Source organism: Microtus oregoni, unplaced genomic scaffold (assembly GCF_018167655.1).
Source record: "Microtus oregoni isolate MIOR12 unplaced genomic scaffold, Mior012 000008F_ref0000371, whole genome shotgun sequence".
Lineage (NCBI taxonomy): Eukaryota > Metazoa > Chordata > Mammalia > Rodentia > Cricetidae > Microtus > Microtus oregoni.
In genome coordinates this window covers 10,814,270-10,826,742 of record NW_024543067.1, presented here as the reverse complement: position 1 = coordinate 10,826,742, position 12,473 = coordinate 10,814,270, and the positions used below count along the sequence as shown (strand labels likewise).

General features: G+C 38.9%; 1 protein-coding gene across 2 annotated transcripts in view; it reads right to left on the bottom strand.

The window, feature by feature from the left end:
* Rp1 (RP1 axonemal microtubule associated) overlaps window positions 1-12,473 on the bottom strand; it is a 113,113-nt gene that overhangs the window by 98,395 nt on the left and 2,245 nt on the right. Inside the window, exon 3 of one of the 2 annotated variants that reach the window (XM_041657696.1) lies at window positions 4,847-10,440. The exons of the other annotated variant lie outside the window; for it this stretch is intronic. Within the exon in view, the coding sequence (XP_041513630.1) occupies window positions 4,847-10,440 (5,594 nt within the window). Of the gene's footprint in view, window positions 1-4,846; window positions 10,441-12,473 lie in introns of those variants that run through there. 2 annotated transcript variants of the gene reach the window in all.

Genomic DNA, 12,473 nt, shown 5'->3' with positions numbered 1-12,473 from the left:
ATTCCTCATGAATTTACAGGACAGCTCCTCAGAAGACTTCACGATATTGGTCCAGTTCATCAACAATTGCCAGAAATATAAAACGTGGTGCCAAGAATTAAGTGTGAATCTTGAAAATAGGTCATTGGACTGACAGCTAAAGGGAATAATCTGAATGTTTCCTGTAAAGCTCACCCCCACCTATTAAGCCAACAGCTCATTAAGTTTTCTTGAGCTTCTGCTAAGACCTCAATGCCTTGCCCTTCATTTGCTTTCCCTGGGGTCGACTGACCAATGACGGTGGCGTTTCACTGTATAATCCTCTACACGGGAACTGCAACTCGATTTACTGATAGCGTATTTCCTTTTGTTCTGAAAAGTGCTGTGCCCTCTACATTGAAGACCTGGGGAAACATCTACATGGTTAGTCCCACCCCTCCCCGCTTCTTCCAAGCAGAAGCAGACAGCCCAGGCTGTCCCTGGCAGTCATTCTCCACACGGGATTCTTCAGAGAGCTCCAGCTTCTGATAAGGCATTGCACATCTGCCACCTGGTGGGCAAATGCATAAATCCACCACTCCATTTTAAGACAATAGTCCCTGGCCTCAGACAAGCATCCATCAGTAGTAGCTAGTCATCCACAGGGCTTATCAAGATGTGTCCCATCTTGTGTTTAAAAACACCTAAGCTCTACTGGATACAAAAAACTAGACTCCCACTTTTTGTCATTCAAAGTGTTTCATATAAGAGCAAGAGTGAGATCTGTATGATCATAAATTTCCTTTACAATTTTCCTTAATATTATAAAATTCATAGTGTTGCAAGGTGTTCTTTAATCAGGTCTCACACTACAGTTCAGGCTGCCCTAAAACTTACTATGAATTTTTATTTATTTCTTTGTTCATTCGTTTAGTGTAGGTCTTGTATAAACAAAACATTCTTTAAATATTTACGAGCAAAATTTTAGATATTTCCTGAAATTGTTGAAATACTCTGTTTTACAAAATACAAGATAATTAGTGCTATCATTTACTAGTTTGAATATCCTTCTAAAGATAAGGATCTGAATCTATAAACAAGAAAAAAAATAAAACAAATGCCAACAACAGCATTTCTCATCCATACAGGATACATTAGGAACATTTCCCAGTAATGTGCTGGTCTGGAATATAAACATGACCATTAATTAATGTGGCCTCAGACCTCAGAAATCAACACATGCACATTTTTGTTGCAAGTCAGAAGTACATTATATGTCAACCTCTACCAATTGTCTTCAGTTTCATTTTCCTGTGTAATAAAGAAGAGATGGAGAGGCAGGAAAGATGGAGGAGAAAAGTGGCTTTTTTCCATTTTTTATTATTGTTTATTTTTATCATTTTTTAGCTTTCCATTCAGGGAGACACTACAAGAGTTAGGGGTAGATATGGAGGGACTGAGAGACAAGCAGAACTGGGGTGCACGATGTGAAATTCCCAGAGAATTAATTAAAAGCAAAACAAAACACCACCTCAAAGAGGATCAAAGCTGTATCCTACAAGACAAAGGTATAAAAAAAGGACTTTCTAAATAAGACTCCAGAGCAAAAAATTGACAGCTTGGACCTCATAAAACTAAAACACTTCTGATCGGTCTGAGCTAGGTCCTCTATCTATGTTACAGTTGTGTGGCTTGGTGTTCTTGTAGGGGTGTAGTTATTTCTGACTCTTTTATCTGCTCTTAAGACCCTTTTCTTCAGAGTGGGCTGCATCATCCAGCCTTGATATGAGAGTTTGTGCCTAGTCTTGTAACTTGTTTTACCATGTTCAGTTGATATCCCTGAGAGCCATGCTCTTTCCTGAAGGTAAATGGAGGAAGAATGAATCTTAGGGGCAGGGGACTGGAGGGAGAGGGGAATATGGAAACTGTTTGGGATATAATATATGAGAGAAGAATAAATAATTTTTTTAAAAAACTGAAATATTTTTGTAGTGATATTTCTTTTTTTTTTTTTTTTTTTTTTTGATTTTCGAGACAGGGTTTCTCCATAGCTTTTGGTTCCTGTCCTGGAACTAGCTGGAACTAGACCAGGCTGGCCTCGAACTCACAGAGATCCGCCTGCCTCTGCCTCCCAAGTGCTGGGATTAAAGGCGTGCGCCACCACCGCCCGGCTCTCATTTATATTTTAGTAAATAAAGCTTGCCTAAAGATTAGAGAGTAAAAGAGCCCCACTGGTCGACCTTACAGACCAGGCAGTGGTGGTGCACACCTTTAATCCCAGTAGCCATGCTAGTTTGCTATGGAAACCAGGTGGTCCATGCCTTTTATCCCAGTGGTACAGGCCTTTAATCCCAGCCCTAGAAAGAAATATAAAATGGAGCAGGCAGGGAGGTAGGACAGCTCTCAGTCACAGTCTCATTCTGAGATTCCTGGAGGCAGGATGGCCATTTCAGACTGAGGCAGAGGTAAGAGCCAGTGGCTGGCTTTTCTGACCTTCAGGTAGAACGCCAACTTGTGTCTCTGGGTTTTTATGAACTGAGCTACACATTTCTGTAAACTAAGGAAACAATCAAGTGAGTGAAGGAGAAACATACAGGACAGAGATTATCCTTGCCAGCTACACACCTGACAGAGGATTAATAACCAAAATAACTCAAAAGCACGAGGAGTCAAGGAAAAGATGACCCAAAGGGGAAAAAATGGGCCAGAAATTTAAACAGAGAGTTCTCAATAGAAGAAATAAAAATTGGCCAAGAAATACCTTTTAAAGTGTTCATAATCCTTAGCAATTGGGTAAATGAAAATTAAAACAATTTTGAGATTCCCTCTGACCCTCGTCAGAATGGAGAAGATCAACATAACAGCTGACAAGAAATAATGGTGAGGTTGTGTGCAAAGGAGGACCCTCATTCTCTGTCGAGGAGAATGCACATTTGTCCAGCCACTCTGGAAGAACCCTCAAAATATTAGCAATAAATCTATCATGTGACCCAGCTATACCACTCCATGGCTTATGTCCAGAAGACTAGACATCCTACTCCCCTGATCCTTGTTCAGTTCATTATTGTCCTATTCACAATAGCTAGGAAATGAAAACAACCGAAATGTCCTTCAACAAATGACTGGATAATGAAAATGTAGTACCTATACATAGTGGAGTACAATTCAGCTATAAGGAAAAGTGAAATCGGGAAATTTGCAGGTCAGTGGATAAACCTCGAAAAGAGGATATTGAGCGAGTTATACCAGACTCACAAACACCACATGTTCTCTCGTATGCAGTTCCTAACTCCAGATCTTCAGATGTGACTATATCACACGGAGTAATCACACAAACCAGGAAAGTATAAAGGGATCACAGGCACAGGGAGAGGCTTGAGAGGGAATAGCAGAATATGGGTGATATTTATGGAGAAACAGAAAAACAAGGAGACTTCAGCTGGGGATGGGACGGAGGTCAGTATAAAAGGAGGAGAAACAAATAGCACCGAAGTTATTTGATAAAGCTTCAAGAATCATTCTATATTTATAGGAAATAATATACATATGTGTTGGAATATAACTGTGAAGAAAAATTATATCATGAAATTTTCAGGTAAATGAATGGACCTAGGAAAGATTATTTTGAGCAATGTATTCAATATCTGTAAAGACAAATGCCACTTGTTCTCTCAATTTCCTAGCTCCAGATAGACAAGATTGATGGACAGACAGGTAGGTAGATGGCATATTGTAAGAGCCAGAATACTAGGAAGTCCTCCGTGAGACTGCCTCTCTTAAAAATAGCTGCACAAACAAAACCTAACAATGATAATACCAATGGACAATGCTAACACAGAAAAGGGAAACCTCATGGGGTCTGACGCCTACATAAAGAACTATAGGCACATGAGTGCTGAAAGAGAAAAAACTAGCTTCACCCAGCGACGAGTCTCCTAATTGGTTATCCAATACAAAGTAGCCCAGCCCTGAAAACAAATACACACAAGCAAGAAAAATAGAATCAGCAGTCTTTACTTACACATTTGTTCCTATACGTGGAACAATAATAATCAAAGAGGCTATCAATTTGAGAGTTGGAGTAGGGACAGTGGAGGAGCTGGATGGAGGGTGTATGGGAGGTGTTGGAGTGAGGAAAGGAAAGGGAGAAGTGATGTAATTCTATCTTAACTATAATATATAAAACTTTGTTAAAATAAATTTTAAAAATTTAATTTAAAGATTAAAATTTGACAGCACTTGGAAGGCAGAGGCAGTTGGATCTCTGTGAGTCCAAGACCAGCCTGGTCTACATAAGCAAGCTTCAGGACAAGCTCCAAAGCTATAGAGAAACCCTGTCTCCGAAAAAAGATTATAATTTGTAGAAAACATACTGGAGGGACAATGGTGACAAATGTCCTATAGAACACTTAGTAGCTTCAGTGGATGTCTGAGGAGACGAGACAAGACTCTCTGCAACTCTAGAACAAGAAATTTGCAGATTGTGATAGAGAACTTGCAATCACACTTTTATTCAATCGGCACTTAAAATAATAAATTAAGTACTTTAAAGTTACATTTATTCACTAATTATCCAATATGCTATATACATAGTTAATATTTTTAAAGACATATTTCTTGTCCTGGCCGTATTTCTGATATTCTGGTCAAAAATGTCATAGGTACAGAAAATCTTGTAAGTTTAAAATGAAACCACATAAAACCATAATTACTAAGAAACAAGGAACAAGGCAATGAAGAAAGCCAAATCAGTTTTATCCAAGAGTATATTTTCCAGATATTTGAAAGTAATAAATTCTTAGAGAGGATCTAGCCTAAATTCCATCCCATACATTGCACCTTTTTATGGAAAAAAGCATTGAAAAACCAGACTGGGTTCATACTGTAGCTATAAATTATCTTGCTTATTATTGCTTTCAATATCTATTACATTTAATTGGTTTTCCTCTTCCCAGATGAAAAGAATTTCACCTTCTAAAATACAATGTATTTCTAATATATTTCCATTTCTGATATTTACGGATTTCTCAACTTGGCAAATATCTAACACGTAAGCTAGACCAAACAGTTCAAAGGGGAACTGATAACTGGGATTTTCTGTTACTGATTGGTTAGGATTTGTTCTTGAGTTCTGGGCTCCGTTAATTAAATTGCTATTCTCATCAACATTTTTGAAGTTATTTGTCCAATTGCTAGGGCTTCGTTTAATGGAATTTATATCCTCTGCAACTAGCAATGATGTATGCATGAGATCTGAAAACTTTTTCTCTAAATATAATTGGAATTTCTTTAAATCAATTTTTTCCTCTAAGTTCAAAGAGTTAACATGTGTGTGTTTCATTCTTTCATCCATCAAGTCAACCATGTTTTTGGAATAAAAGTGATCAAATGGACCACCAATGGCATTATCCGTAAATGTTTTTCTCACACTCGCATTATTTCTCTTGCTTCTGAGTTTGTTTGGCTGCAGCAGAAACGGGTATATTTTCATCCATAAGTGGTAACCCAAAGAATTTTCGATATCAGAATCTTTGCGGTAAGCAAAGCCTCGGTCTTCCTCATTTACAGGTTGAAAGGTAACTGTTAGTATTGGACAATGTTGGCCACAAAGAGCATAGAGTTTATCCAAAGAGTCGCCTTCCTGAAGTGCACTGTGAGTGATTTTACTCCCAGGTAATGGCTGGGTTTCAATAGCATCACTGCAGACGGGGTGGACTTTATTGCCAGCGGGAGCAAAGGTTTGTGTAACAGATGTACACACTCTTTCAGATGGATCCTTAACCTTCTCCTCCTTGTGATGATTTGGCATTCTCTCTTTGGGATGGGTTTTATTCTGCACATCTAGAAAATCTTCACAAAAGGGCTCAGAGTCACTACCATGAGGAAAGCTAAAATAATTACATTTTACTTCAACGGGTTGAGTCATTTCCTCCAGTTCTGAAGAGGACAATTCAGCCAATGTTGGTCTCGGAGCCAAATCTCCTAAGTGTGAATACGGCACCTCCAAGCTGCTCTTATCAACGAGAGTATCCACTGATGTGGTGTCTGCATTGCCATACATGCCAGTATTGTCAAGTGACACTCTCCACAAGTGATTTTCCTGCAGGAGCCATTTGCCATTGTCAATCAGCTCTCCTTTCTCTCTTTTTCTAAGGACCTTGTCATGCTCAGCTGGTTTTGTAACATGTTCTAGGGTGTTACCCCCAAAACCTCTCATGCCATTGACGTCACCTTCACCTTGTCTTTCCTCCTGGAATTCCTGAAACAGGAGGGAACATCTAGATTCCTGTTCAGAAGAGATCGATGACTGGCACTCAGAATCATTAAAATTTGTTTTCTTAGCACACTGAACTTCCACGAGATTATAAGGACAAACTTGAGATCTGTGTATAGACCTATGAAAAAGTTGTGGTTTGATAATTTCTGCTTTGCCATAAAGCTTTTCTATTGCCCTTTTAACAATTCCTCTGTTGTGCTCTTTCTCATGGGCTGCATCATCATTGTCACTGTGATCATCACTGGATGTTTTATGAGGATGCCCTCTCTCACTATCTGGTCTACAGTCTGACCAGTCTGAAGTCATGGGACTTCTGAGATGGGTTTTACCATTAAGTGAGGACTCTGCGTAATTTACATTTTCAATACTTTCTACCATCATTTTAACTCTCATCTTATTTTCTCCTCCACTGATCTCCTTTTCCATATTTTTATTAGAATCATAGCAAAAACCTAAAGATGGTGATGTCACCTGCCCCCTACCAATTTTCTCCAAAATCACAGTATTTCTTCTTTCATCTTCTATAGTATTCCTATTTGATATCTGCATCAACTTCAAACTCATTCTGGCCTCTAACTCTTTTTTCACGGACTCCTCAGTAGCTTGTTCTTCAGCACTTACTTTTATATTAAAAATATCTGTGTCTTGGCTTTCTGATTCTTCAAAAGATTCTAATTCTGAAATGCTATTTCTTTCTTTTGATGTCATGCTATTGGTTATGGACCCTGGTTCTTCAGAAGTTCGTGATTCTTCCTTATCAAAAGATAGGCATTTCTTTTTATTCACAATTTTCTTAAGTGAGCAATTTTCTAATTCTTCTAGAGAGCTACAGTCCTTATCAAATTCCGGGCCAGTTTTCCCTAGGAAAAGACCACAGGAGCTTATGTCACTGACATTTTGATGCGATGTTGATACATTAGAGTCATTTTTATGCACAGAGCCTACCAAAATATTTAAATCTTTTGGAACTTCATCGAGTGTCTTGAGTTTTTCAGTTAATTCCAAATTATCACCATCTTTTTTTTCTTCTGAATTCACAAAGTCAATCGTATTGCAGGCTTTGATGGGAATGTAAGTCTCAGCACTCAGGCAAGCTGCCTCACAGGTGCTCTCTGTCTGAGCACAAACCTTATGGGAACACACACCACCGGTAAGTAAACAGCCCGCTCCAAGGGAAGAAGCATCATTTGTGGAGAGCTGACTCATAGTATAACTATTACTGGTGAAAAGGGTGTTGCTGGGGTTACCTGCCTCTTTTGAAGGATAAGTCATATTCACAGTACACACCTCACATTGAGAGGTATGTTCCTTGTCAATCATTTCTGAAACACAGAACTCGGGGTCACAGTCCTCCCTGGCAGAGTAACCCTCATGCAAGAGCATCTTCTGTGTTCTCTCATTTTCATTACACTTGACAACACTCTGAATGCTGGCTGCAGTACAAGTTGCTGGTGCTGTATCTTGTTCCCTCTCACTGGGTTCCCTGTCATTTTTGGTTGATTCCACTAAGTTGGCAACAGCAGCCTTCAAGTCGTCAGCTTCCTCTGCGATGGCAACGTGCTTCAGAATTTCCAACAGTGCAGATGTTTCTGCACATCTGCTGGTGATCTTATGAGCATCATTTTGACGGAAGCTATTCATACTTCCCTTTAGGTTTAGTACCAAAAGCCAAGCGAGAAGGAGGTTAGTGGATGAATTGTACAGTGCAGAAGGAAATGCAAGATCTGCTAATGAACCTAGAATTTGAGCAGTACCATTTTGGTTTTTCTTGTTGCTAGCAACAAAAGCTTCCAGGTGTTGAAGCAATAGGGCTGGTAAGTAGTTCTTCAGAACATTCTCTCCCGTGGCGTCTACCTGAGTGGCAGCCTCAATCCTCTGCCCTTTTGTAGCTAGGTTCATTTCTTGGTAAATAAGGCTCACTTCTGGTGTGGACTTTTCAGTAGATAAATGACTTTCAATACTATGATGGTTAGCAGTGGCTACTGACCAAGGGCCACGGTCATGCAGAGAAACATCTTGACTCTCACAGGCGTGTTTATCAAGCTCTTTGCCATGATCTTTAACAAGAGATTCACCAGCCTCTTGATTTTTATCGCCTGTCCAGTTGTCATTTTTAGTTTGGTGCTTATTACTTTCCATAACAAAACTATTTCTTTTTGAAGAAGCTGTGTGGAGATTATTTCCTGGAGAACCGTTACTGTTATAATTTACCATGATACTTCCATTTTTGCATAGTGGAGCTGAATTTCTGGGCTCAAAATCTTGATACGTATTTATGTTCTGCAGCCATCTCTGTACATAGTTCTTAACTGAATGATGGGGAATACCCTCAGGAAAATCAGGTTTTTTGAAGGAAGCTAATGGGCCTGCCCTTCTCATAGCATGCTGCTCACTTACTATAGCACCTGACTTCAATTTATCTACCTTTTGTTTTTTGTGGCTTTTTAAAGTTACGTGTAAATCATTAACTTTAGGGGCTAAACTCTTGCTTGTCACTCCTCTTAAATTCTCTGTTACTATCTCCACTTGTGACTGTGGACTATGAAAAGGTTTCTGGTTTTCCTCAAGGATATTAAATACATGAAGTAAACTCTGATTCTCCAAATTACTTTTAAAAAGGTTAGATTCATTGTGGAGAAATACTTTATCTCCTTGACCAATTTCTTGTTTCCTGAGTCCTCCTAAACTTACCATCTTTAGTGGTCTGGGTTTCCTTTTGACTAAAAGTCTTTGAGTCTTAGGATTTTGAAAGCCATTTAACTTATTTTTATGGAAATTCTTGGAAATTTTGGTACTGATATTATTACTTTGGGGGCAGAAATGATTTGATTCAGTTATCACATCACTTGGATCCAGGCCTTCCTTACAAAATCTCCCTCCTTTAAGAGGACCATCTGAATCTCTCAGTAGTATTTCCTGGGCAATTGCTCCTTCTTTGTTTATCCTCCCAAGTTTTTTAGAGGTTCCTTTGATTTCAATCACTTTTTTCTTATACCTGGGATTTATCATATGTGGCTGAGATTTCTTCTTCTTTTTGCTGGGAAAAGAGGATAAAACCTGCTGTCTATTTTCTTGAAGTTCTGTTAAACCACAGTGAGCAAATTCCTTAACTAGTGTGTCTACTCTTGTGGTGACAGCTGAGGATCCTACAGAAGGAACCTCAGAAATACTTTGGTCATTTCCAGAGTTGTTACCGGAGGGAAGAGTTCTATCTGCTGCAAACGAACTGCCCCTGTCATGCGTGTTACCACAAGTTCTGAAACGCTTAATACCAGCTTTGTCTGACACTACACTCTCAACTATGCCTTCCTCCACAACTGAACTCTCCGAAACAGTTGGTGGTAAACCACTGCTATGGCACATCGTGAAGACCTTCTGACTTGTAATTTCTATAGCACCAGCGTTTACAGCGTTTGACGTAAGCAGTCCACTTTCCTTTGATCTTTCTAATGTCGACTCATCTTTGCTCTGGATATGAACAAGTTTATTAGATACTGATGACATTTTGCTGCAAGAATGTGCAAACACATGATACTCAGATTTTTCCCCACCCTCTCTTTCTTCACTGTAGGAAAACTGCTTCTCCTGAACCTCGGTTTCGGATACTAGAGTAACAGTACCTATCACAGACTTCTTTTGTCTCCTTCTCCTTGGCCCAGGGGTTGGGGGCCTATAAAAACGTTTCACTTGCTCCTGGCCTCCCTGAATAACATCTGTGTCCACAGAAACATTCTCCCAGCCAGCAGAGCTGCATGATTCAGCCTGCTGCTCTGTCTTCTGAGAGTTTTCTGCCTCTGTCAGACTGCCCTGCTGAGTGGTATCTGTGATGTCTTCGGACAATGCGCGTGCTGCATGCTTTAGGCTGGATGGTCTCTTATCCATTCTTCCCGGATAACTGCTTTGCTCACTCCTTCCGTCGTTAATTGGAAGACCAGTTCTATCGACAGTGGCTGTCCACTTTACGGTCTCTTCTTTGATCTTGAATCGAACTTTCATCACCACGGTCATAGTGCCATCCTGATTAAAAACAACGGACTTCTCAACACCGTCTTCAGAAGGAAACGCTGGCAGATCCTGAGAATCATGCCTCTCCAAGGTCAAGCTGTTTTCAGGGACTACAGAACAGTCTGAAGAACAGTCACATGTTTTCTCAGAAGCCAGGGACTCGATCTGGGAACTTAGGACTGAAGGCCTGCGTGCGCTCACTTTCAAGATTTTAAGAGTAAAAGATGCCATGTTAAAACCCAGCATGGAAAGAGGAAGTTGTAAATATCCCAAGGAAGACGCAGCAAAGAGAAAAGAAAAGGAAAAATTAGTACAAAATAGCATTTTTTCTGTAGTTTGCAATAAAATGTTACAGACGTATTTCTTTTTTTTTCTTTTTTTTTAATATTTATTTATTTATTACATATACAATATTCTGTCTGTGTGTATGCCTGCAGGCCAGAAGAGGGCACCAGACCCCATTATAGATGGTTGTGAGCCACCATGTGGTTGCTGGGAATTGAACTCAGGACCTTTGGAAGAGCAGGCAATGCTCTTAACCTCTGAGCCATCTCTCCAGCCCCATACAGACGCATTTCTAAACTCTATATACTCAATGGTTATTTGAGAAATCTTACTACAGTTTCTGGGGTTTTTTTTTCAAACCACTATTAAACGTAAATTAATCATACTTTAATGGAAACATATTTAGAATTTTAATTTTAATTTATAAAGGAATGACAATAAGAATATAAAGTACAAATTACTAGTGAATATATTGGGTAAAAATGTTTTCTTTGTGGTTTATTTGCTTACCAGTACTGAAACTGGAATCTGACAAAGTTCTGTAGATCCCAGTAAGAGAGACTGGCAAGCAGCAGTGTGTACTGGGGTCCATTTAAGCATGTGCAGAAGACACTCAGTAGCCTTATGGAAGCTAACCATCTTTATACTTGATCAGTTAAATAATATTTAAATTTTATATGTGTCGTCCATGCAGTTGATTTATTTACATATACACAAAAACACCAACATTTGACACAGCCCAAGTGTGGCTTTTAATATGAAGTCTGTCATTAACCTTAGTAGTTGTGCTTCTTAGCGTGAGAGATTTCTTCCTAGAGGTCCTTGTAGATTTGCACATGTCCCCTAAAGTAATTGTCTTTGGAGTTTTCAGAGCTAATCCTAAAATACTGCTTATAGCTTTGGGTAAATAAAAATTTCTCATTCTTAACTTGATGAAGCAAAACTCAACAAAGCTCTCATAGCCCCAAAGACTATCAAAAATAATAAAGAGATGATAAGAGACACAAAAAGAGGCAAGTCCACTTCAAAAATTGATCAAGGTAAAACAGTACAACTATATGCATAATATATGCTCGGCAATTAATACCTAAAAAATAGGTGCATTAACAAATATGAATGTACTCCTGAAATAATCAGATAAAGGCGATAAATTATTTCAGCCATACTAGCAATAAGAACAGGGATTATTACTTCTTAAAATAAAGATTACTCCAAGTCTAAAGAGAATGAAAATTCGAATTCATGTGTAAATGGCAATCGGCACTGAGCTTCTCTCGGAGTTAATGAGCACAGTGAGTAACTGAGTTAAGTTTTCTCACACTCTTGAGCCTCAAGATGCCCTCTTTCTCCCCTATCCCAGTGACAGTGCCCCACTGCTAATCAAATCCTAAAATTTTCAAAATTTAGATTATTGTTACTAATGTGAACTGGCTGAACTAACTACTTTATTTTGATCAAAAAATGTTTCTTAGCATAGATAATTTTACAGGAACAGCTTCAGAAGGGAGAGTATACAGTTAGGTTTTTTTTTTTAAATTTATATAGACCACTGATTTACTGAACTCAGCTAGGAATGCTCCTTCAGACAAAAGTCTACAACTACCAGAGAAGTCACTTATACAATTCTATAAACTCCAAAGCAAAAATTTCTGACATTTTGTCTTTTTTTAAAAAAGCCAGGCAGTGATGGTGCATGCCTTTACACCTATAATCCCAGTACTCAGAGGTGGAGAGGGGTGGATCTCTGTAAATTCAAGGCCAACTTGGTCTATAGAGCAAGTTCCAGAACAGGCTCCAAAGCTACAGAAAGACCCAGTCTTAAAAAAAAAAGTATATTTCATCCATGTAAAAATGTGTATCATTGATTATTTGGAAAAGTCTTTCGAAAAGTAACCAGATATCTGTGACTATTTCCTGCTATACATTAGCAAATTTCTGTGGTGATATT